The 26,229-nt window shown below is 45.1% G+C and overlaps 1 protein-coding gene across 7 annotated transcripts in view; it reads left to right on the top strand.

The window, feature by feature from the left end:
- Positions 1–26,229, top strand: part of RERE (arginine-glutamic acid dipeptide repeats) — a 416,446-nt gene that overhangs the window by 346,317 nt on the left and 43,900 nt on the right. For 4 of the 7 annotated variants that reach the window (XM_070385173.1, XM_070385171.1, XM_070385172.1 and 1 more), the window contains one exon: positions 13,160–13,240. In XM_070385173.1, the coding sequence (XP_070241274.1) occupies positions 13,160–13,240 (81 nt within the window). Of the gene's footprint in view, positions 1–11,463; positions 11,794–11,864; positions 12,092–12,391; positions 12,454–13,159; positions 13,241–26,229 lie in introns of those variants that run through there. The other 3 variants (XM_070385175.1, XM_070385176.1, XM_070385177.1) reach the window with 3 other exon arrangements.

The raw sequence follows: 26,229 nt of genomic DNA, 5'->3' as shown, positions 1-26,229 counted from the left end.
TTTTAACAATTAGTAATTGAGCAGGAAGTGTGTTTTTATTACAGTGGCCTTTTGATTTTGATTTTACAATCATGTAGTGTTTAGCAGAGAGCAGAGGTGGGGAAGTGGCCCTCTGAAACACATTTTTGACAGAGAGAAGTCTGTTGTTTCAGCCACTTGGCTATCTGTCAGCAGTTCTCAGACTTCCCCCTTGTGTTGGTTGCCTGGCAACCTGGGGCTGGAGCAATCAAACCATGGCCAGTGCTTTTCCAAGCCCAGACTGGGAAATGATTTATTGGTGGAACGGTAAGAACAGTAAACCCAAGCCTCAGAAATGGATCTTATTTTTTTTTTCTTTCTTCTTTTTTAAACCAGGGGTTTATACAAACCACATCAAGAAAAAATATAAAAGAAAAAAATATCAGTTGGAAGGTTTAGTTGTAAAAATTTTTAAGCATAAAATTAAGGCCTATAGTGAACTTCTCCTTCTGTGTCGGCATGTGTATAGGATGATATTTTTATTTAGTTGCACTATTACCCTTTGCTTTCTTTTATTGTACTGCAGCACCGAACATTTTACAATTAATGCTTTGGAGTGGGGCAGGGGGCATAAATTAGGATACTTGGGATGTCATTCTACCATGAGAAACCCAGCCCAGGCAATGTTTGTGGCCTGCCAGGGGTCATCTGTGAAGCCCTGATAGAATCAGGCTTGGAACCAGAGCCCACCTTGCCTGATGCCTGTGTCTGTATTGTTTGTCTTCTCATTGAATGCAGTGAGCATAAAATGTGGATCACTCTACTGCTTATTTTTTCAACATTAGCCAAAAACTCCCAAGACCCTGCATCAGTGTCTGCTGTGTTAGTGGGTCCTTAGATTTGTCCTCCTCTTCCTGGGTGTGGAAGTGATCCACACCAGGGAAAGCTGATGGAGTAGGACAAGTCAGTTCTGAACTTCAGGGGCTTCCTGCTTTCACCTTCTTTGCCCCTTCCCCCTCATTTCTAACTTTGTAGCTCTGAAAATTATCTCATGTTGATTAATGTTTGCTATAGAAGTGAGTTTTAGAGCTCTTTTTGATGGTTCTCCTTCATAAAGTCTCAAATACTTTCCAGTATTGCAAGTGAATGGAGAAGAAAATGGCAACCCAATCCAGTATTCTTGCCTAGAGAATCTTGTGGACGGTGGAGTCTGGTGGGCTGCTGTCCATAGGGTCGCACGGAGTCGGATACAACTGCAGCGACTTAGCATGCATGCATGCATTGGAGAAGGAAATGGCATTCCACTTCAGTATTCTTGCCTGGAGAATCCCAGGGACAGAGGAGTCTGGTGGGCTGCCGTCTATGGGGTTGCACAGAGTCGACATGACTGAAACGACTTAGCAGCAGCAGCATTGCAAGTGAAGAATATGGGGGGAGGGGACAGAAGAGCCTCAGCCTGATTTAGCAGCCTAAGCATTTCCTAAGTATTTCTTTTTGTAAGATTTTAAGGAAACTTTGGAACTCAAACCTTACTCTGTTTACAGCCCAATGTACCCAACTGTGTAAGTAAATGTACTATTAGTGTGTTTGTGTTCCATGTAAACGGGGCTTCCCAAGTGGCGCAGTGTTAAAGAATCTGCCTGCTAATGCAGGAGACAGAAGACCTGGGTTTGATGCCTGGGTCAGGAAGATCCCCTGGAGTAGGAAATGGGTGCCCACTCCAGTATTCTTCCTTGGGAAATCCCATGGACAGAGGAGCCTGGCAGGCTACAGTCCATGGGGTTGCAAAGTGTCAGATGAGATTAAGTGCACATATGGGCACAGGCACACACACACACACACACTCACATACACACATTCCTTGTAAATACACGGATTAAATCTGTGTGTGTAATTTACACACAGCTGTGTTCACACTCCCTTAACAGCAGTATTTGCAGCGAGAGTGAGGTATCATGGCAGCACTGTTCCGAACAAAACCAACAGAGCAGCCCTGGTGTGGGACCCTCTCTTGATGGCCTGTCTTGTGACAGGCTACCCTCATGGGATGGTATGAGACCAGAAGCTGCCTGTCCTAGACTGGTAGACTGGGATCTGCCTGCTGAGGAGTTTTGCCTTTTGTGATTGAAATACACTTCCTTTCCTCCTCCACCTCGTGCATTTCCTAAAGGATACTTGATTTTCCTCCGGATTTGGAGAGCATTTAAAGTGACCGAAGTTAAATACAGAATCCCAGCCCTTGTCATGTTACAGAGAAAGGGAGTCAAAGTCCAGGAGCTGCCTCCACGGCCCTGGAGCCAGATAGGGCCTCAGTTTCCTCTGTGTGGGAGTTGGGCAGAGGTGTGTTGTTACAGCTTCTGGATTTGATTGAGTTCTTCTGGAAGATGTTTCACCAAATTTGAGATAAGAGGCCAGTATGATTTCACGTCATTTAGGACTGTGAGATATCATTGACCATAATCCTAACAATAAATGTATTTTACTCCCTAGTAGAAAACTCTTAATGCTTTAGGCGCTTTAATGTTTTATCCAAAGGGAGGAGAGATCACTGGAGGCTCAGACTGTGGGTGACCATTGAATACTTGAAATGTACTAGCCTGAGTTGGTGCTGTTAGTGTAAAACACACACTAAATTTCACAGACCAAGTAAGAAAAACAGAATGTAAAATATTCCATCAGTCATTTGTATATTGATTACACATTGAAATAATAATGTTTTGGACATATTGTGTTAAAATGTATTATTTTACATGTTTCTTTTTGAAATATGCCTATTGGAAAGTGACAGTTACATACTTGGCTTTCGTGTGGCTCACATTCAGTTTTTATTGGGCAGCCATTGATCTAAATGCCTTTCATTATGATTTTTGCAAAGGATCTACTTCTTTGTTCTCCTGTAACTTGTAGACAAGCCACATTCCTTTCTTCAGTTGAATCATCTTTCCTGCTGTGCTGAGATCTACTTTGTTAAAGAAGGTGAACTTTTTAGTGACTTACTATTTATGAGCCACCTGACAAGGACATTTATGTGGGGAGTACGGTGATATGGTAGGGAGGAAGGAGTCGCTAATGCCCCTTTGGGTTTGTTCTTAGTGTTGGGTTATTTTTAATATGGGTGTAGCTGGGCAGCCATAATTGGTGAGAGGTATTTAGCTGGCGGTATTTCTACATCTGTTAATGCTGCTGCTTAACTAGCCAGTTCTCATTTGACTTGAAAGTGCATTGAAGCGTGCTGCTCTAATATTCACCCTGTGGCGATGCTTTGTTAGGCCCACAGTAATAAAAGGACTTCAGCTACTCAGCGTTATCATCGAGACTCAGAAGGTCACGTAGGCAGAGAGCAGGATGGCTCAGTGGCCTTTGCTCATGGGCACAGTAGCTGTGTAAACCAAACATGAGGTTCTTTTCCTGTTGGGCATGTGGTCTTTGAATAAAAAATGGAGTGACTTTTTTTTTTTTTTGGTAATAGCTTTATTGAGACATAATTCACATACCTTACAATTCACTCATTTTAAATGGACAACTCTGTGGTTTCTAACATATTCACAGAGTTGTGCATCCATCACCAGAATCAAATTTAGAACATTTTCAGCAGCTCTAAAGGAAACTTCGTAGTTTTAGAAATCACTCCCCAGTCCTCCCAGGACTCTACCTCTTAGCAACCACTAATCTCCTTTCTGTCTCTCTGTTTGCCCATTCTGCATGTCTCATTTAAATAGAATCATGTATTTGATTTGTTTTTCACCTAGCCTGATGTTTTCAAGGTTCATCCATGTTGTAGTATGTATCAGTATTTCATTCCTTTCTAAGGCCAGCTAATGTTCAATTGTTTGAATATTGTTGTCATTGTTTAGTCGCTAAGTCGTGTCCAACTCTTCTGCCAACCCATGGACTGTAGCCTTCCAGGCTGTTCTGTCCATGGGATTTCCCAGGTGAAAATACTGGAGTGGGTTGCCATTCCCTTCTCCAAAGAGTGACTTTTTTTTTTGACGTTTGTGATCAGCTGGGAAGGTTTCACGCAGAGGCATGTTGAAAAGGACACTGGGCTTCACTCTGGGTGCTGAACCAGCATCACAGAGTGGGCTGGTGTGGTTGTCTCTAGTGAGACTTGTACATTTAAATGGACAGGAAAGTTGGTGTCAAATCATTCTGTAAGTAGTAATTAGAGAGTTAGAAACTTAGCAGTGAGCACAGGTCAGGAGTCAAGCTGGAGGGCAAATGGCTGGAAAGTAAACAGCCTTGGAAGAAGGCCGAGCCAGCTCACTCCCAGTTGCATTTGTTTAGTCATCCAGCCAGTGATAGTGGTCACCTGCTTTGAGTGTCACGGGATGTTTGGGGTGCTGGGGATTCCCTCATGTACTCAGTAGCCTGCATAGCTTGTCATGTCATGTCATGTCCTATGGCATTGTGAGCTAGGTGTTAACATAGCTCAGGTGTTAACACAGGGGAAGGTTATAGGACTGTAGGGCCTGTGGACTGTCTGAGGAAGTCTAATTGGAAGATGGTTTACTGGTTAATTTAATTAATAGTTGACTACCATTGAGGTTAAAGCTTTTAGTGGTTTTTGTAATGAATCTCGTATTGGTTTCCTACTCCTGCATAACAAATTACTCTCAACAATAAAGATCACCCCAACTTAAGACAAGAATGATCATTTATTATCCAGTTTCCAGGTAAGACAGTCGACAATGTATCATGCATTAACAGGGTCTCTTTTTGGAAGAATTTTAGCCATCCTTCTGTCTCTGTGTAGGAGAGAGGCTGCCTGCCTGACTGCAGCTCCCAGTGATGGAGAACTTGAGGCATCCACTTCTGAGAATTTACAGACAAATGGTACAAAGCCCCGACAATCATCTTACACCCAAGCATACAGAAGCCCGAAAGAGGCCTAGCGACCTAATCAGGGATGTAGTTATTTAGTGGCAGAGCCATGTACTCCAAGCCAAGGATTTCGGTGGGAAAATTTTTAACATGGATATACAACATTCAGTCTCTGACACTTTTGCTTCAGAGAGCAAGTGTGTCTAGGTATACAGGGTTCCCTGGTGGCTCGGATGGTAAAAAAAACAAAATCCACCTGCAGTGCAGGAGATCTGGGTTCAGTTCCTGGGTTGGGAAGATCCCCTGGAGAATGAAACGGCAGCCCACTCCAGTATTCATGCCTGGCAAATCCCATGGACAGAGGAGCCTGTGGGCTAACATGTACAGTTTCCTTCAGAGGTTTTTTGTTTGTTTGTTTTTAAGAAAAGATAGATAATACCGTATCCATGGGGTTGCAAAGAGTCAGATACAACAACTTAGTGACTGAACAACAACAAATACCTTTTAATTTCTCTGATACATAGACATACAAGAAAATGTTTTCTGTACCTAGATTCCAAGTAATTAATCCTACTTCTAATTCTTATCTCTTTACTTCACCCTTCCTTATTAGCTATGGATTGGGGCAGGATATATACCAAAACTTGAGTTTCTTCATCTGTGGCATGGGCTCAGTTACCCTTGTGTTGGAGAGTGTATTGAGGAACTTCAAGGAGGATGCAGTCTGGGAGCCCCCAGTGTCCACGTTGAGACTGTGATGTCCTGAGAGAACGGAAGATGTTACTCGGAATAGAGAGCGTGGGTACTAGTCTGAGCTCAGGAAGAATGCCAGGTCTCGAGAGAGAGTTAAGAGTCATCAGTAAAAATGTGGTTATTATTTTAAATTGTCCTATTTGCTGTTTTTCAACTATAACTAGTTGAATGGGACTTAACTAGTCATCCTGGAATACTGTGTATAAATTCAGAATGTACTTAGGAAATAGAGTCAGGAATCAGGAACAACATACTAGAAAGCTTGGGATGCCCACCTGGCTGGCTGGCATGTCTCCTCTCGGACACGTTGCTTCTGCAGCTGTTTACTGAAAACATCCTGCTTTACTCCGGTCACCCTTTCATTGATGTCTTAAATATCTTAAACCAAAACCCAAATGACACTTTTCAAAGCAGTATCAATAGTCTACCTCCAGCCAGAAGTGTGTCTTAGGTCTGGGGTGATGGGAACCTGTAACAGACAGGAGTATATGAATGAAATTCAATAGGTTCTTCTCATCTGGTGGTTGGTCAGTGAGAGCCATTGATGGACAGGTAGGTGTCATGGAATACAGATGTTTTAAAGGCTTTGATTTCTTCCGGGCATCAGTGTTTTCTTTTCTCCCCTTACCCCTCCTTAACATAGGCCCACATTTAGGGACCATCTTCAGTTTTCTTCGGCCGCTCTCTGCCTTCAGGAGAGCAGTGACATCCTCTTCTTCCTCCTGCCTGGCTTGTGGGCTACACTTTTGTCTCTCTGTTGGGGGGAACTGTGGTTTGCTTACTTGCAGATCTGCCTGCTCTTCAGCCCTCTGAGAAGCAGCAAGTTATTAACATAAAATTTTATGCAGAAAGCGGGGCAGAGGAGAAGGAGCCATCTTCACAGTGGGACTCATTTTAATACCTACAGTGTTTTCCCAACAGTTACATAAGAGGACTGAGGAGAAGTCGCTGTTCAGAAGTCCCGGTGAGTTTCTGACTGTGATGCACTAGTTAAAATTCAGCAGCAGGAGTTAATTTTGAAAGCTCTCAGCCAGGGGTTAATGCTAAGGAATTGTCTTTTACCATTTCTGTAGCATCGCTCCTTTTCTCTGCCACAGACACAGGTCAGGTCCAGCAACCGGGACCAGCTGCATGGGGAGTTGGATACACACACAGGGGAGATGAGCACACACCTCATTCTTTGGCTTTATCCCCCCAGTACTCTTCTGTGTGCAATCCAATCTGATATTAAGAAGAATTTTTTGGAGATAGGTAGGGCAAGTGTTTTTATGGCCAATTTAAAAGATGAACAAACCAAGACAAGACTAAACTAAGTTTGGAGACTATAGCCTTTACCTGTGCGTTCAGAGACCCGTGGGAAGCACTGGAAATCTTGAAGTGTACGTGCAGGCAGCAGGTGCCCATTCATCTTCCGGATCCACACCCTCTCTTGGACTCCATTCTCAGGCTTCACCCCATCCCTGAAGTTTCCCGATGGTTTACTTTTGTCACCCTTGATCCTCCTCCCCTGGTTCAAGGATTTGGTGACAGACATGTTTCCCCCCCCTTATCTGTAAAATGGAGATATTAGGGGCCCCTGCTTCGCAAGGCTATTGTGATGCTTAAATGAGTCCCTATAGAGCCCTTCAGACAATGCCAGCTGTTGGCTGCCATCATTGTTGAATAGGGTGGTATCTCCGTACCCCTCTCACATCCTGACACAGAACAGTGACGCTGCCTGCCCTAGGCCAGCCCTGCGCGTGGGGGGATCAGCATCTGGACAGCCAGTAAGGCTGTCGTCGCCCGTGGGCACAGGGCTTGGGAGGCTCAGACCTGGGGCAGGCTCAGCAGTGATGAGTGGAACTTTTGAACTGGTTCCTTTATTGTAAGAGAGAACATTATCGCATTTGACCCAATTACGTTTATCCCTGTTAAGTTTCTTCCATTTCAAAAGTGGCTGTGCCTAAACAGCCATGTCATAATTTCCTCTCTGGAACAGAGGAGCAGACCAGATCTAGGGCTTCTAAGTTTGAATCTCATGTTCTTTCCATTCAACCAAAAATGAGAAATAGAACTCTCCAGATTCTACTAAAACCCAAATTTACTAAATACTGTGTTCAGGTAACTCACTTCTTTTAAAAGCCGAGAATTAAACGTTCTCGGTCAGGAACTTAAGGGGGCGTCCCCCCCCCTGGTGGCTCAGTGGTAAAGAATCCGCCTATAATGCAAGAGACATGGGTTTGACCTTGGGTTGGGAAGATCCCCTGGAGGAGGGCATGGCAACCCACTCCAGTATTCTTGCCTGGAGAATCCCCATGGACAGAGGATCCTGGCGGGCTACAGTCCATCAGATCATAAAAGAATTGGATACAACTTAGCAACTAAACAACAACCAGAGCTTATATGTAGTAACTTCTGATGGTGATATGAAATTTCAGCTCAGTAATAGAAAACTGTGGCAATGTGTCTAAAATCTGGAGTGTAAATCATTATGTAACATGACAGAAGTGCTAATGATCATAACGGCAGTCACATCACAGTGTATAAACGTGTCAGATTAATGTGTTGTACACCTTGTAACAGGATGATGCATGTCAAAATATATTTCAGTAAACAATATAAAATCAAAATTGAAACACAGTCACAAACTTAGTTGTAAAACAAAGCAAAGAACAAATTCCTTGCCATAAATAAACCTGTATTTATATTTGGATCTCATCTGGCTTTGGGGATTGAGACATAGAAGAGGACTTGTTCTGTGCTCTGAAGGAACATACCAGGTTGACTGGAAACAAACAGCACCAGAGAAATCAGGGCCAACAGCCCAAGAACCTCGGCTCATGGATATGTGAATGGCTGGACTGCAAGCCTGTGGCACATAAGCAGGGCTGCCTGGCACATGGGGCGGTGACCCAGCCACAGCGCCTGCCTGTTAAATGAACAGTCTTCGTTCTCGTTCACCTTTGACATCTTAGCATTCCAGCATCTATTCACCATCAGGGACAGAACAGCTAATGGAGAGGGATGTAACTGATGAGGCCGGTTGACTAGACCTTGAATTTAAGCACTGGAAATGTGGAATTTCAGCTCAACTGCTAGAATGCTGTTAAGAAGCAGACTGTGTCTGTGAACTTTCCTTTAGAGGCCTCTAGCACCTATAAGTCGATCACGTTAATTATGAAATTCAAATCTCAAAAGCTTCGAGGTCTTTATTTGCAGAGAGATGAGTTAATAGAGGGGAGACTGCAGCGTCAGTAGCCTGTTTAACATACTGACTGACCTATTCTAATCATTGACTGCTCTGAGTGGGTTGGCTTTGTTTCGATTTTAAAGGCTACTCTACATTTCTGGTAAACCACAAGGTAAAGGCTGGTCTCTGAGAAGCAGATGTTTTGTCAGTTCTGAGGCCTTGTGGCTTTCCATAGAGAAGTAACAGTACAGGCCACACGAAGCTTTTACTTCCTTTTTTTTAAAAAAAAAAGGGGCCAATGGTGCTTTGCGCTTGATAGCATAGTGCTTGATATACATTGACAGCAGTGGTCTGTGTTTACCACCAGATGTCAGATCCATATTTCTGGAAGTAGTTAGTTTGAAATGTCTATAAGACAAGTGTTCCCCGTGGGCTTGGACCATAGATTTAGCCTTAGAAATAGTGGTGAGAATCTTGGATGGTATTTAGAGCCAAAGGAACAGTGGAAATCGTATTGGGAGGGAGTTTAGAGAACAGGAACCCTGAAACAAAGCCTTGGGAAGACTCAGATTTCTAGAGGTTGAGTAGGGTTAGGGTTAAGGTGAAATGAGGAAAAAGAGCAGAGTTTGGTGTCATGGAACCAATAAAATAAAAACTCTGTTACCAAAGTTCAAAACGGACCATTTGGCACTGAACAGTCTGGTTCCACCGTGACCACCCTAGCTCAGGCCCCTGTCATCTCATGGTTTCACTTGTGTATTAAACACTTGGGAGTTCCACCCGCCTAATGCTCTAGGGAGGCAGGGTGGTATAAGATTCCATTCCTGTCTTTTCAGAGCTTATAGACTATGAGTATACGAGCCTTTAGACAAATAAACACCAAGTGAATCATCAGGGAGATAGTTGGAGAAGTCTCATTTTGGAGTGGGAGGGGTTTGAGCTTAAGTTTGAGGTGAACTGGAGGTAGGCTGTGGAGAGAAGTATTAAAGGTACCGCAGTCAGAGCTCAGACTAGGATGGTGGCAGCGTTGGCTAGGTGGCATTAGTGGATGTCTGTGTGGTAAGGTAGGCTGGGGCGGGGTCCTGGTGCACCTGCATTTGAGAATGCAGGTCTCAGGGGTTAAACATCCCCCCTTTCCTGAAGAGGTCCAAGAGCTAGTTTTAGTGCTCAAGGGCATGATGGTACAGGACTCATGATGGAATATGTGGTCTTGGCAGAGCCTCGTAAGTGGCCTGATGGGAGAGATGGATTCATAGACTGGCACATAGGAAAGAAGGGGAAGGTTTTGGCCTGGGACTGGTGCTTGTATGGGTGGGAAAGGAGGGCACGGAAGACCTTTCTTTGGAAGAACAGCGAGGACTGGGTTTGATCTGGGGGGAAACAGGAAGGGCAGAGTCACAGATGATGGTGCCATGACTGAAAATGGATTCTCTGTAGACCCTTAGCCCTCTTTACTGAGACTGTGGCAGTGACGTGGGGCATGGATTTCAGAGCCCGGGTTTGGAATTCTGCCTTTACCGCAGAGGAGTTGGGTGACCTTGGTCTGCCTGCTTAAATGACAGTGCCTCAGCTTCCTTGTTGGTAAAATGGAGATGATAACAGTACTTCCTTGTAGGGTATAAGGACTCTGAGGCTCCAGGCACACAGTAGGTATTTAACAGCTATGTTCAGGAGATTATAACAAGTAGAAGACTTAGGGTCTGACCTCAAGTTTGTGGAAGCCCCTTCCCTGCTCTTCCTGATTCAGCCTTTCTCAGGTGCTCCTTCGCTTGGCCGACTTCTCCCAGCGAACCTGTTGTGTATCCTCTGGCATTGGGCCCTCCTTCGGATTGCATGACCCTGCCATTCTACCACCTCTTTCATGCCAGAGCCCACCTCAGCTTTCTGTAGACTCTGTCTGTTTCCACTTCCCACTGTGCCCCTGTCTTTTCTGGAGGCCCTTCCCACCCTTCCACACCAGCAAATGCTCTGCTCTTCGAGATCTGACCTCAGTGACCATGACAGTCTGTCCCTCCTCTCGGCTTCCTTGCAGCACTGGTGAGCTGCCATTCACTACTTCATGCTTGGCTTCCCTGAGACTCAGATCATTCTCTAATCTAATAACCTGGCACACATTTATCTTTCCTGCTAAAGATGAATTCATTTGAATAAAGGTCCATGACTGCCTGTTTGTTATTATTTAAAAAATTCCTCCCAGTGTTAGGTGCTCACTAAATACTCAACTCCTGAAAGTAGATTAAGAAGTTAATTCCGAAGGCTGAAGTTGAGTTCAGGTCATCCCAAGCTCACACTGGGTTCCCCCACCAGCCTCTCCAACTGCAGTGCAGCCAGTCTGTCCCTAAGGCCTGTCGCAAGCCACCCCACCCCTGGTGCAGTTGCTATCCAGTCTTCTCATGGAACGGTCACACCGGCACTTCTCTGCTGGCCTCACAGTGGCCTAGAAGGCTCTGCAGCCTGGCCCTCTCCTGCCTCTTCAGTCTTATCTGTGGCACTGTACTTTGCACACCCTGTCCTCCTTGCAGTTCCCAGAATGTTCCCTGTGCCCTGCTGGCAGTCCCACTAGAGCCCACCGGCAGGCTGCTGCTTTTCCTGTCACTTCCTCTAAAACACCCACTGAGTGAGTGCTTCCTCCTCCTGGCCCCACCTCCAGCCCTTTGTTCCTCTGTGGCTTCTCTTTGGGGCCCAGAGATTGGTGTGTTTACCTGTTTGCCAGCCTGGCTTCTTGAGGGCAGGCGGTCTCATTCCTCTCCAGATCCCAAAGGAGATCCTCTGCACTTAAGCCCAGGAGGCGTGCTGAGCATGCGGATGACACTTGTTTCAAGAAACAAGGGTCACTCTTCTTCAGACTAGAAAAGAGCTGGCTGCTTTCTTGTGCCTTGACAGATTGTTCCTTTTGAACTATACGAATTATGTTGAAAACTGACAGTGATGAGTCATATCTTAGAAAGGGGTGAAATCTGAAAATGCAGAGCCTCCAGGAATGGAGTAGGAGGTTGCAGATCGGTCTTGCAGGCCAAGTCTGGTTCTTCGCTGAATTTGCCCGGCTGGTCTCCACCGCGGGGAGTGGGAGGGACGCTCCTCCCGGTGGGCAGGTGATTTATTGGCTGGGAAGCTTCCGCGGTGACTTAGTTGTGAAACGGCGCCCTGCGAGGTGCCGGCTAACGCCTGGGCCGGAGGGATCGCGGGAGTCCTCGGGGCCAGCCCCCAGCTTCGCAGCCCGGGGGGCGACGGGCGTGCGCCGCTGACTCGGCCCACCCGGGGGAAGCCCAGGGACTGAGCGGCCCGGGAGGGGCCCCGAGCGCCCTCTCCTCGTGCCCGCCGCGGCGGGGAGGAAGTTTCCGTGCTCCGCCGCCCGGGTCGGATCCCGCTGTTTGGAAGGAAGAAACCAAGGTACTGCGCCGGGGCTCCGCGCGGAGCCTCGGGGCGGGGGCCAGAGCCGGGCCGGCGGGCGGCGCGGCGATCCAGGCCGCCTTTTGCAGCCGCCCGCGGCCGCGCCGGGCTCTGCGCGCCGCTCCGGCCTCCTCCCCCGGCGGCGGCGGCGGCCTCAGCCCCGCGCCCCCCGCGCCCCGCGCCGCGCGGCCCCGCCGCGGTCACACGCCGAGCCGCCCGGCCGCCTCCGCCCTGCGCTTTGTGGAGCACGAGCCGAGTGACAGGCGCGGCCTCTCGCCGCCGGGACCCGGAGCGCAGCCGGCCGCGGCCCCAGTACCTGTGGCTGCCGGCGTCGGGGCGCGGGACCCGGCTTCTCGCCCGAGGTGGGGGCTGGGGAGCCGGCAGGGCCCGACTGCGGCGGGGAGGGGCTGCTCGGGAGGAATGGGGCAAAGTGAAAGTCCCGGACCGCTGAGGAAATGAGGGGTAGGGGGGCCGGGAGGGGGCAGGGGTTCTTCTGGTGGCTCGGTTTCTAGTGCCCAAGACGGCTGGGCAGGTCGGCGGGGTCCGGGGTCCGGGGTCCGGGCCCCGGTGGTCTTCCGCCGCGCTGGTGAATTCCTGGGATTAACGAAAGGCCTTTTAACCCTCTAGAGTGCCCTTCTGGAGGAAAGTCTCCAGGTTTGGTTGTGTTTCCCTTTTCTGCTCGACAGTCTGGGAAGCTTCGTTCTCAGGTGGAGACCACTTGTGCTGCTTGATTAAGAAACCCGGAGCGTATTTATACCTCCGTTGTTTATACCTCCGCGGACCGCTGCGGAGACTGGAGGCACCCAGGGCATAGATCGCCTTTGGCCTCAGACACAGGATGTCCTCCTAGACCTGTCTGGTGTGCGGGACCGGGGACCGGATGGAGGCTGTCGGGGGCCTGCGGGGCAGGGGGTCCCAGCTGTGCCGCCGAAATATTCCCCCAGCGCAGTCAACATTCCCGCTCAGACTTCTTTGCGGTTGTTGTTCTGCTGATTGCAGATTGCTTTGCTGACATCCTGTTTTGTTTTTGGTTTTTACATCCCATTTGTTGTTTCTTTTTTATCACAGAAACGCTTCGTTAAGGGGCTTAGGCAGTACGGCAAGAACTTCTTCAGAATTAGAAAGGAGCTGCTTCCCAATAAGGAAACAGTGAGTACAATTGGACTTTATGTAACTTGATTTTTTTCCTCTTCGCTCTTGCTGCTTCTCCGCACTTGATCTTATGAAATGGTTTCCTTTAACCCTGTGTTGTGCTTGGACTCAGGCGGTCTCTAGGATCCTATTCAATTTACTTCACTTTCGGTTTTCGCTCACGATTCTAGATAGTAAAGTGACAGATTATGCTTACCCTCACCCCACCCCCCAAGAAAGTGGATTTCAGAACCGAAGGATCTCTGGCATTAGAGGGTTGGTGGGGGAGGGGAGCCTGGGGTGTTGGGAAGTTAACATCTAATTTTAAATACAGTGGCTGAAATAGAAAATACCATTTATTACGAGTTTGGATTTGGTTATTATCAAAAATCAACAAATAATAGAGCTAAGAGGTTTGTAGCTCAGTATACTTTAAATTCTCATGGGACTTTTATTTAGTTAACGTTGGTGTGTTTTGAAGAGTAGTTTTAACTAATTTTCAAGCCCTAAAAGTTTGTACTTTTTTTAAGTGTGTACTTTTTATTGGAGAGATATCAAGGGTCCTATAAATTGCTTGAAATGAGGCTTTAAAAAATTCCTTTGGTACTTCACAAAGCTGAGAGTCAGATCTGATGACGGCTCTTGCTAAATTTGGGGGGAAGTGGGTTTGCTGAGAAATCTTGGGAGTGAAGTTACGTGAAGAGAATACCACTTCAATTAAAATAAATAAATAAATTTTAAAATTAAAAAAAAGAATGCCAGTAGGAGATTCGTTCAGTCTTACCTGGCTGTACCTGTAATTTCCTACAGGTGGTATTGGAGGAGAGTTGGGGAACCCTTGGCTAGGCCAAGGAGTAGGGGAGACTGGAAGTGAAGTAGGACCAGCCTCATCAGTGTCTATGGGCCCTAGAAGTGACTTCAGGACCTAGGGATGGGAGGTGAATATTTAGGCTTTGAGCTGCTGCTTTCCCCAAACCCTCCAGCCCCACCCGCTGCTTTTGGGAGTGGAAGGAAGAGACTGTTCTGGGAGCAACATCCATGCCAAAAGCTGTGGGGCAGTTTGGATTTTGGTTTCCTAGTTGAGTATTGTTTATTGAGTTCCTCTTATTCAATTTTCATTCTTTTCACTTTTTTTTTTTTAAAACAAAATGTTTCTGGACATGGTTTCTGTACAACACCTTATGAACAGCTCATAATAGGGAAGAAGGTTCTGAGATTTCAGGTATAGCCTCATGTATATTCGTTTGTGGTTTGCATTCATCAATCAGAATTAGATGAAACTTTCAATATTTATTATACATCTGAATATGCTGAGATAGGTCATTTTGAGGATAGTGGAAAAAAGCTGTTTATGGACAATAAAATACGAGATGAATCTATATAATCAACTTACATTTTACTTTTTCCAGAACAGATTGGAAAAAGGTATTTAATGTGGATCTATGAATGAAATACTTTTATGTTTTCTGAGGATTTCAGTTATTTGAAGTAAAAACTAAAAAGACTTTACCCAAGTACAGGAATTTTGGTTTGGCCAGATTGGAATGAAAATAAGAGATCATTGAGGAGATAGATCTGAGCTGATGTGAAGGCCCAGATTATGACCTTTCAGCCTGAGTTTTCTCTCTCCTTGTGCTCTGCGAAAAAAGTTTCAAATCATGAAAAATTTGATACATTATCCCTTGACAATTATTTTATTTCTCTCAAAAAATAAACTTAATAGCAAGATTAAGCATTGAGTCTAAAAGCTAGTGTCTAACATTTGGAAATGCCAAACAATTTGCATTTTATCTCCCTTGAGGAAAGGGAGCTGCATGACCTTTAACCTAGGGAAGGGTCTTCTGATCTGTGTTTCCTCCTGCTTTTGGTTGGCCATTCTTACTGGTGATGTCTGACTCAGAGTTGTGAGAACAGCTACCTTCTTAGCAGGTTTTCTGGTCTTCTCCAGGTGCCTCTTTCCTGAGACCCTTCCCCATCACTTCTCTGCCACCCCTGTTTCCCAGCCACGTGGCTCCTTACCTCCCACCTCCTCTGGCACCCAGCAGTCTTCCTGTTTCCAGCCTCTGTCTCTGGGCACCATCATGGGAGAGTCATTTGCAGGACTGGATAATGGATTAGGGCTGACACTGGCAAACCATTCCTAGTGTCCTGCTGGCTTTTGCATGCAATTAGAGGTTGGTAGTGGGATAAATCTAAGTATTCTAGTCAGCTGCAAGAGGCACATATCTTGTATTTTCCTTAGTTATCAACATGGCCACACTAGTCAGCTAATCATTCACAACACATAGGGAGGGGAGGGCAAAGGTTATTTTTTCATTTTTGCTGCAGTAGAAGAGAAAATTTTCAGATATGTGTTCTTGGTTCAGGTAGAAATCTTCATATGGTCATTCCTTTTAAAAAGGTGTGTGTATGTGTGTGTAGCGAATCTTGCTAATCTAGATACTTTCCATATTCTGTTCTATTTACCAGAATTATTAACTCATTTCTTTGCTATTCTCAACTGACTGGAAACTTCAGAAGGGTGTCAGCATCCAAAAGAACACGCCTGATTGGGCATGGGCGCAGGGTCAGCAGACCTGTGTTCTATTCTTGGCCTTACTGGTAACTATAGTACTTGATGATCTCTAACTGAGCAGTCTGCTTTGAGTTGTTCATTGGAAGGTTCAAATCCTGTGAGGTCAAATCCTGACCAGGCCTGGGAATTATTTTTTTCTAAAATGATGTGTCTTTGCATGAGAATTTTACAGGCATTCTAATCTCTATAAAATGTTTGCACATCTTTGGCTGTTGCTGTGCCAGAGACCAGTCATCTGCCCCTTAACCTGGCACAGGGTCTTATGCAGATTACTCAGCCTCTCTATCCTTGATTGTCTGTGTCTGTAAAATGGGCTGATGCTTCTGCCCCTAGAATTGTTTGGAGAATTTACATGAGATAACGTCTATAAAGGGTGCATGAAAACATTTGAAAACAATTGTTCTTCCTGTCTACCCCCAATTAAGTAGCTGAATACTATGAAAAGTACAGACTTGTTTTCTTCTTGTAAACATCAGATCAGATCAGATCAGTCGCTCAGTCGTGTCCGACTCTTTGCGACCCCATGAATCGCAGCACACCAGGCCTCCCTGTCCATCACCAGCTCCTGGAGTTCACTGAGACTCACGTCCATCGAGTCAGTGATGCCATCCAGCCATCTCATCCTCTGTCGTCCCCTTCTCCTCCTGCCCCCAATCCCTCCCAGCATCAGAGTCTTTCTTGTAAACATATTGAACCTATATAAAATGAAGTTATCTGTTTTTCATTCATCTGTCTTATAGAAAAGCGCTTTAATTGAAAACCAGTGTGTGGATGGCACAACCTGGTTAAAAGGGTGTAAGTCCTCCGTCTTGGAGCTTCGTTGAGGAGCGTTTCATCCCCACCAGGCCATTCGGTGTCGTCACGCATTCAGAGCTTGCTGGTGGTCATGATCAGCTTCCCCAGCTCTTTTGGTTTCTGGTGTTGATTACTCAGGAGCTAAATCTGGCTTTTCTCTGAACACTGCTGCCCACTGAAGTGGGAATAGTGGCTGTGATTGTGGAAAACCAACTGTTTATACAGGCTTAGTTGAGTGGGTGTTACATGTTAACCTCATGGTTCGCAGGAGAATAATTGCAGTAGTTTAGCATCACAGTCATGCAAATATCCTGTAGCTTCTTTCTTCCAGTTCTTGCTTTCTCTAGAACTGTTTGCCTCCCTCAATGTGCTTATGGAATGTATATAAGTAGTAAAATATGGTAAGGAATTTTTGCTGAGCATCTCAGTTTCCCCTTGGCTGTATGCCTCTTCTCTCTCAACATACTGTTTGGTCTAAACAACATCAGAGTCTAGGGTATGAGTACATTTGTGTAAATCACAGCAAGTGCCCCACTGCTGAGCTTCTGAGAAATGGATGGGTAACAAGGCCTCTTTTCTTCTTTAAGCACTGCCGTGTCATCGTTGGATTGATGAATCACATGACCTTTGATGCTAATGTAATGACTGAAGACCAAGGTCTCTTGTTGAGACCTAATAGAGTTGAATCTTAATTACTAGGAGAGGAATCCATGTTGTATATAATACAAAATATTAGGTGGTCCCAAAATAATTTTTTGTTTGATTTTTTACACATTGTAGTTTTCTTCAAAATCATGAGATGATTACCTAGGTGACAGTGACATATACATGTATCTTCTTTCATGCTGAGCACATCCCTTTGTTTGAACCCAGGACTTTATGTGTCTGACATATGGGTGGTTGTCCCTGGAGTCCTGGCTGGCCTTTGTGTAAAGCTCTACCTGCTGTTGGAGTGGACAGGTTCAGCCAGCATTGCATCTAGACAGGGAGGGAGCGCTAACTTAGTGACCTGTCTCTGCTGCAGCCGACTTTACTGAGAAGACAGTTTGATCCACCCTGACTTGGTAGAGAGAAGAGGTGACTCCAGAGGATTATTGGCCTCTGGACAGAGAAGGGAACAAGTACATGCTCTTGACTGTCTTTCTCATCTCTTGAGTTTTATTTTTGAGTACCTCACCCAACAGAGATGAAGTTCGTGTTGTTTGTCAACCCAGTCACTGGTACATTAAAATTTACTATACCAGAAATTCATTTTCATCCACTTTCCATTTTCAAAGCTAGCTAAACATTCTGTGTAGTTCAATTTTAGAAAGTTTTGTATACCACTGAGCATGGTGGTGGTGAGATGTCTGTGAAGAGAAGCAAAGAGCCTGCACTGCAGCAGGAAAGGTGAGCCATGTGCATGGTTGGCAGTTTGTGCTCAGGGCCCTGGTGGAGGGCCAGGCCCCGCAGGGACCATGGGGGCTGGGGGTTTCTGGGAGGCTAATTGGAGGATGTGGTATTTGAACTGAGCTTTGAAGGAAGGATACAGGCCGAGGTTGGGAGGATGGAGGAAAAGCGACTTTGCAGCTGTAGGAAATATCATGAGCAAAGGCATGGAGACAGGAAATTGCAAAACGTGCGCAGCAAGTCCATGAGTGCTGTTGAGGAGAATGCTGCATGAGCTGATGCCATGGCACGTGAGCCAGAATTATGGCTTGGAGGTGAAGCGAGGGGAAACTTGCACTTTTCCCAAAGAGTGAAATCTGGGGACCCACCGAAGGATTCTGAGAAAAGAGGTGAGAGCATGGGAGCTGAGCATTCTCTAGCAGCAGTACCAAGAAGGTGGAGACCAGAGAGGAAGGTTCTTGCTAATTCAGTGTAGTAGTAGGACAGAAAGTGGGGAGCCAAAAATGGTTTGTAAACATGGAAGACTTTTATCTGGACTTTCTCTATTGAAAACTTACTGGGTTTGTTTTTTTTTTGTTTGTTTGTTTTTGCTGATTTTTTTTTTTGAAGGGGACTAAAGGGCCAGCTGGTTTTGATGCTTTGAATTTTTTTAACCTTGGGTGAGAGGATGAAAAGTATTGGAGATTTAAAATTTTAATTTGAGAAATAATATGAAAAATCAACCATCTTTCTCAGCCGCATTTCTGAGAATGAATTCTACTGTGTGTGTGCTTAACTTCTGAACGTTAAGTTGTTCCATTCTTCAGGCAAAGTATCTTTTGCATAGAGCACATTCCCTCAGCAAAGAAGAACGACTTTTGAGAAAGGGCTATAAGATGGAGTAATTGGGATTCTGTTAATACTAAGAGGTTAAAACTGACTGTAGTATTTAAATACGAGCGTTCAGCATGAAGTTTTATTTAACTTCAGGTTATAACCTTAGATAAACAATTTTCTAGCCTCATTAATGCTTAATCTAATGTTATATAACAAAGTGTGGACTTCCTGAATCGGTTGATACTGTTGAGGACACAAATGTGTTATAGCCGCATAACATACTTGGTTGTAAGCCAGAGATCTCTGACTGCAAATGCTGTGTATGCTTGCTGCTCTCAGTGTGGTCCTCAGACCAGTGTTGTCCTCATCACCTGGAGCTTGTTAAAATTGCAGCCTCACAGCCTCCTGTCCCTTTCTATTGAAGCAGAATCTGCATTGTAATGAGCATCCCAGGTGATTCGAATGCGAAGTAAAGTTCAGGAAGCCCTGCTGTTTACAGTGATGAGGCCCTGCAGAATCTCAATCCTATCTGTTAGATTCATTCTTAAAATAATGTTCTTTTCATTCTGTTAAAACTAGATTATTTCACTGTTAAGTAGAGCTTGATTTCCCTTTTCAAAGGATTGTAAAGTATTTCAAGGTATTTGGGAACTTCCTGGGTGGTCCAGTGGCTAAGACTCCCAGTGCTGGGGGCCGGAGTTTGAACCGTGGTCAAGGACCTAGATCTCTCACTTGCACAACTAAGAGTTCACATGCCACAACTAAAGATCCAGCCTGCCTCACCTAAGACCTGGTGCAACCAAACAAACTAATTTTAAAAATGAAAAGTATCTGGGCTTATTTTCATTATCAGTAATATTATTTCCTGATATAGCTTCCCTCTTCCCATCTTCCAATTTTTTCCTCTAGAAACACAATTGTAACTCATGCCATATTTCCTCTATTTCTTTATTTGGTTGGGGGGCTGCATCTTGCTGCCTATGGGATTTTAGTTCCCTGAGCAGGGATCCAACCCAGCCCACAGCAGTGAAAGCACTGATTCCTAACCAGTGGACCTTCAGGGAAGTCTTGATGCCATGTTTCATATAAACACTGTTGTCTCCTTTATCTTTTGACATGCAGCCATAGTGAGTTAGGCAGAGTAACCCCTACTTGTTTCAAATAGAAAACTTTTTGTTTGAAAGGATGACCATTGCCTATTAATATGATGTTTGCATGTTTAATACTACAGTGTTTTTAGGTGTTTCTTTCGCTGGAACCCCAATATATGAAGGAGAAACATAAATGTTTTGAAAGGTTGGCAGGAAGTGGGTGTGAGGACTGACATGTGCCATACCTTTCTTTCCCTTAATAAGTTGTCCTGGGGTAGACACACATAGTTGGGATTTTCCGTTCAAGGCAGAAGTGATCTCCCATACAAACAGGCACTGCAACGTGGCAGCAAGTACTTCGATCCTACAGTTGTTCCCATTAAAATGGAGCAGAGCCTATTCGTTGAGAGTCTAGACTATATGGGTACTGGTCTGGGCAGTTTTGACTAGGGAAATCTGAGGGAGAGTGACTGATGCCCTTGTGTGAGTGAAATTTTCTTGTAAGAAACTTTTGCTGTTGATGTTGTAGCGGAAGGGAGGTCTATGAAAATTAGACGAGTTTTAAATTTTTATTTACTTATTTTTAGAGTAATTATTTTTAGTTTTTTTGGAATCGGTTTTATGTGGCATCATGTTAAACAGATTATATCAAAACTCCCAGAGAATTATATGACTTTAAACCAAGGGCCTTGGATATTTGCTGTTCCCAGTGTAAACATCTTAGCCTGGTCTTTGGAACTATTAGGACTGGTGGGAATGGCATGAGAGTGCTTCAATTTCATGGGATCTATCGCTTGTAGAAACTGCACTCAAATGAAAAACACCATGGACTTCTGATGTAATTGAACACAGTGTTGCTTGTAAGCATCAGTTGTTCATTTGCTGTTGGCATTTGCTGACATATATTTCTTATGATTTGGTGGATTTTGGTTACCTGGTGACCTTTAAAGATGAAAACATTTGTGACTTTTAAGGCCTAAATAGACTCATTTATTTATTATCTAGTAAAGCAAATGGAAGGTTTGAAATGGTCTTTAAGAAGACTTTAAAGTTGTGATTATAGTCAGTGTGTTTATCTCCTTGGAGCTCATGTTTTATATTTTAAGTGGATTTTTTTTTAAGCCTTAATAAAACGTGACCTCATCCTAACTTTGAAAATCCAGTTTGCTGATGCTTTTTAAAAAATAAATCTTGTCTGTTAAAAAGTGACATTAAAAATAAGTTTTAAAATTATCAGCAATCATAATTCTTAAATAATTGGGTTTTTTGATTCATTTTAATCTTACCTGAAATTATGCCAATGAGTAATACTCAGGAAAATAGAGTAAAAATTAATTGTGTTGTTTTGAAATGTGATGCAAAGCCTTCACCTTGGTCTCATTCACAGCTGCTCACCAGTGGTGGGCAGGATACCTCGCCCTTGAAAAACGTTTTCTGTGGTGTGTAATTTGAAAGCCAATTGTATTATGGAAATAGTAAAGGCAAGCACGAGAGACTTGCTTGGGACACTAAGATTCCATTAAGCTCTGTTTTCTTTTGGAGATGTTTAATTTTTAAGTTTCCATTTTAATGACCTTTGTTATTTGTCCACTTTGGAAATACGATTCTTCTGTTCAAATCCTTTTGAATCCTCTATATGGTGGCACTGTAATTCCCAGGATTTGGCCTGTGAGGAGACTGAACTACCCTCACAAGTTGGCAAGATTAAGAGTGTTTGGAGAGAAGGTTTTTGGGGAACCTTGGTACCCAAGACCTGTGTGCTGTGGGATATCTGGGATGCATGAACGGATGCTTGCCCTACTGCAATTCACAGCCTAGTGAAGAGGTTGGAGGCTTTGTGTTCTTTCCTGGAAGGTTCTGGGGCTGCTGTCACCGCCAGGATCCTGAGCTTGGTTGTGGGGTTCTGCCTGGGGTTCACGTCTGCAAAACCCACATGGGCCTCTTTCTCTGTGGGCTGGCGGCCGTTACCCGAAGAGCCCAACTTCTCTCAGCGAAATTATGTCTTTCTGTCCTTTAAAAATGCTCATTTCTTCTGTTTTAATTTTGGCCTGTAGACTCTGCTCCTTTTTTCTCTGATGCATTTCTCTTCTGCACATATACATGCATCTGTATATTTATATAGAATGTAAGGCCTTCTGGGCAGGGATCTCATTTTAATACCTCTTTATTCACCTTTAGTGCCCTATAACAGGCCCTGATTTAATATTTATTCAAGATGAAGTGTGTGTGGGTATTTCACACATATGTGAATGTTGGGATAGAAATGCATTGTGTGTGTACCTATGTCTTAAAAGCTTAAAAGCCCTCAATGTATTAAAGGAAAAGTCCTCCTTATCTTTTGCTCTTTGTGTTGGTTTTCATGATCTGCTTAGATGCTCTTTTAAAGACCGGGTGAACCCTGGACATCCCAGGCCTTCCACCATGTAAGGGACAGGAATCCTTATTAACTCTGTCCCAGGATAGTAAGCCTGTGGCTCAGGGTTCACTGTGCACATTGGACTTCCTGTTCTGTTTATCACGGGCAGTAAATCACCTCTACTATTTGCACAGCAGTTCTGTTTTCTAGATTATTTATAAGATTGAAACCCATTGTTTATTTTTCTCAGCAGGTTTATTGAGCGAGTCAAGAATAAAATATTGTCTTAAGCAGTAGAGTAAGCCATTAGCCAATTGCAGCTTGGCTTCAAAACGTAGAGTGTGTGCCTGTGTGTATTTGTGCATGTGTGTCTGTGCGTGTGTGTGTGTGTGTGTACTGGAGGTGAGAGCCAAGTGAGGTGGAGGAGGTTCAGTGTTGCCAGATCTTTGCAGCTTTGCAAGGTTCTTGTGACTGTTTGTGGATTTATTTATTTTTTTCTTCCTTTTAGTCAGTTAGTGAGTCACCATCATATGCTATTTTATTATCTTGAAAACAGTCTGGAATTTTTATCCTGTGTCTTTGCCGTATGAGTGAAACACCACTGGGGATGTTTTGAACAGTATTAAGTTGAAGTTTTTCCTGTGATGTTTGGTTATGTATTTTCAGCTGCAGCTATTGTCTCTTTTGTTCCCAAGTGCAAGAGTTTGGATTTTTCTTGAGTTTGGCAAGAAATGGTGACTTTGGTGTGTTTGATTATTTTCGAGGGCTGGAAGCAGTGTAGGTCCCTTGCCTCTGGGATTTGGTGATTTTTGATTTAGGCACATGCCTCCTAACATCAGAACTCAGTTCATTTTCCCACAAATGCTCTGTTTGGGGAATGTGTTAATGAGGTACATTGAGCCAGGTCAGAGGTTTGTAGCCTTGAGTTGTTGAGAGAGGTGTTTAAGTTTTGGAGGGAAAATATGGAACTTGTGTGATAACTGAATTCAAAAGGAAATCAGTCCTGTGAATCTGTAACTACACCAGCAGCAGAATAAAACCGGCAGCAAGTGAACTGCAGACATTCTGGAGAATATGGGATAAAAAGCAAAACATAACTTTTTTTTGGCTACACTGTAAGGTTTACAGTTCCTTGACCAGGGATCTTAGTTCCTTGACCAGGGAGTGAACCCAGGCTCTGTCCTAACCACTGGACTGCCAGGGAATTCCCAAAACTTTTAAAATAAATTTCTACATTTGCTTTGTCCTCTGGACTGAAATTTACTTACCAAAACTTGAAGCCCTATTTTTGGTCTAAGCCTGTCAGGTGACTCAGGAGAAGTCTGTGTTTCTCTGACCATATGATGTCTACCAGATGTTTAGACAGAATGATCCAGTTAAAGGACAGAGTGATTCTTGAACAGCCATCTTGTATTCATATTAAAGTGCACAAATTTGAAATTGAAGAGAATGCACCCTTGTCCAGTCTGTTTGTCTTTTAGACTCGGACCAAAGCATACTGTTTTCTCTTGTACTGTGTTCTGTTCTAATCACTGATTTCCCAAATGCTGTGTCTATAAATACCTAACATTGTTACCACATTTTTCTAGAAATCGGTGACTTCCGATGTCTAGGTAGTGAGAATGTATACAGTTTGTGGTTTACTCCTCACACAGTTGATCATCCTGTTCCGCCAGCTTCCTGGGTGTCAGGAGGAGATGAGGGCAGGGTTTCTGCTCCGTCCTGGTGGTCGCTCCCACCATAGTGCATGTCAGTGTGAACCCCAGTGCTAGCCTGCATGCTGTGGACCATGCGTGGTGCCACAGGAAGAGCATGCCTCCTGGAAGATGTGCCTGGAGGGCTGGAAGCTGTGCCTGGAGGGCTGGAAGCTGTTTGAGGGTTAGGTGTTTTAAATATTGAAAAACTTGTTTGAAATGTCTTGCCAGAGGAAGTCCTTGAAGTATCCTTGCTGAGGAATTTTCCAAATACCAAGTCTCTCTGCAGCATTCCCAAAGACTGCACTTCACTGCTCCTGAGAGCCCAGTGACAGTGGACCCTTTAAATGCAGATTACGGTGGTTTTGGACTGCAAGGAGATCCAACCAGTCCATTCTGAAGGAGATCAGCCCTGGGATTTCTTTGGAAGGAATGATGCTAAAGCTGAAACTCCAGTACTTTGGCCACCTCATGCAGAGTTGACTCATTGGAAAAGACTCTGATGCTGGGAGGGATTGGGGGCAGGAGGAGAAGGGGACGACAGAGGATGAGATGGCTGGATGGCATCACTGACTCGATGGACGTGAGTCTGGGTGAACTCCAGGAGTTGGTGATGGACAGGGAGGCCTGGCGTGCTGCGATTCATGGGGTCGCAAAGAGTCGGCCGCGACTGCGCCTGAACTGAACTGATCATTTGTAACGCCTTCCTTTTATTGAGCAGGAATCAGGATCGCTTTACCTCCTGGAGGTTGACCCTCCCTCACAGAGGGCTCTCAGATGGGTCAGGGCTCCAGACTGCAAGTTGGGTCCACCCCATACCTTGGGTACTCAGCTTAGGGAGCTAAGGCGGTGCCCTGTCTTTGCCCAGCCGCCCTTTCCCCCGCGGGGGGGCCCCCCCTTCCCTGGGCCCCACCCCTTCCTCACCTGGCCCCTCCCTCTTGCCCGGAGGCAGGTACCTGTGCTTATTTCAGGGCACACTTCCTAGCGTAACAGAAAGCCACATTGCAGGCTTTGTTTAGTCTGTTGAGTTATACACATCTTGAGGTTAGCATCTTTACCCTGGCTCTCATTTCCCACAATGAGAAGGTGTTAAGATGACCTGATACATTAGTGCATACTAAGACCAACCATCAGCAAGGCCATTTTAACACCCACAGTAAACTTGAGTAGAGTTGTCCAGTAACAAACCACAGCATAACCATGCATGAAGCTGTAGGCTCTTCTCTTGTGGGAAAAACCATTAGCTTCAATCATGGCCCCAGATCCCACCGCAGGAACCTATCAGCACTACCCTTCAAGTGTAGTACCCCTCAAATGAACTACCCCTCAAGCCCATTCCTGCATGTTTGGTAAACCGTGGCTGGAGATGAAATAGCAGGCCTTGAGCAGACAGACCTAGGGGTTGAAAGCAAAGCTGAAGGTCTCCCCGGTCCCTCCAGGGAATAAAGCCTGGAAGGGGCTGTTTGTGCACTAAACTGCCAGCCCTGTTTCAAGGTAAATTATTGCTCTGGTGAGTGCTATCCATTCTCCATATTGGACTTTCTGATTTTCATTGAGCCTTTCCCCTCCCCAGACCCCTTCCCCCTCTTTTCAGATTGGTTGGTGGGGATGGTTTAGTCCCCTTGTCCTGTCTGACTCTTGCAACCCCATGGACTGTATCCTGCCAGGTTCCTCTGTCCTTGGGATTTTCCAGTCAAGAATACTGGAGTGTGAGGCCATTTTCTTCTCCAGGGGATCTTCCTGACCCAGGGATGGAACTGAGGTCTCCTGCATTGCAGGCAGATTCCTTACTGACTGAGCCACCAGGGAAGCCAGGTTGATTGGGGCACACCCCAACAGTGTGCTCCATGGTGAGTGCACCCCGACCCCAGGGTGACAGCCTCATCTGTTGTAATCTGCTAACCCAGTCTAAGTAAGAAGCCAGCATTTTGATCTGTTCACTTCTGCTGCATCACCGACTCAGTGGACATGAATTTGAGCAAACTCCGGGAGATAGTAGAGGACAGGGAAGCCTGGCAAGTTGCAGTCCGTGGGGTCACAGAGTCAACTAGACATGACTTAGCGACAGAACAGCAACAACAACAAGGTCTGTCATTCGGCTTCACAGCCCGTCTCTTGGATAAACACAGATCCTTAGGTATCAGGTTGACCATTTCCTGTTCTCAGATGCTGTAGTCCTGTACTCCCCCTGCTGGTTTTGAGACAGGTGATGCTTCTTAAGAAATGTAATGGGCTCCGCACTGAAGATGACATGGTCCGTTTCCCGGGCCTTAAGCTGTGAATGTAGCACA

The sequence above is a fragment of the Bos mutus genome, chromosome 16 (genome assembly GCF_027580195.1).
Source record: "Bos mutus isolate GX-2022 chromosome 16, NWIPB_WYAK_1.1, whole genome shotgun sequence".
NCBI lineage: Eukaryota > Metazoa > Chordata > Mammalia > Artiodactyla > Bovidae > Bos > Bos mutus.
This window is presented reverse-complemented; position numbering and strand designations above follow the sequence as displayed.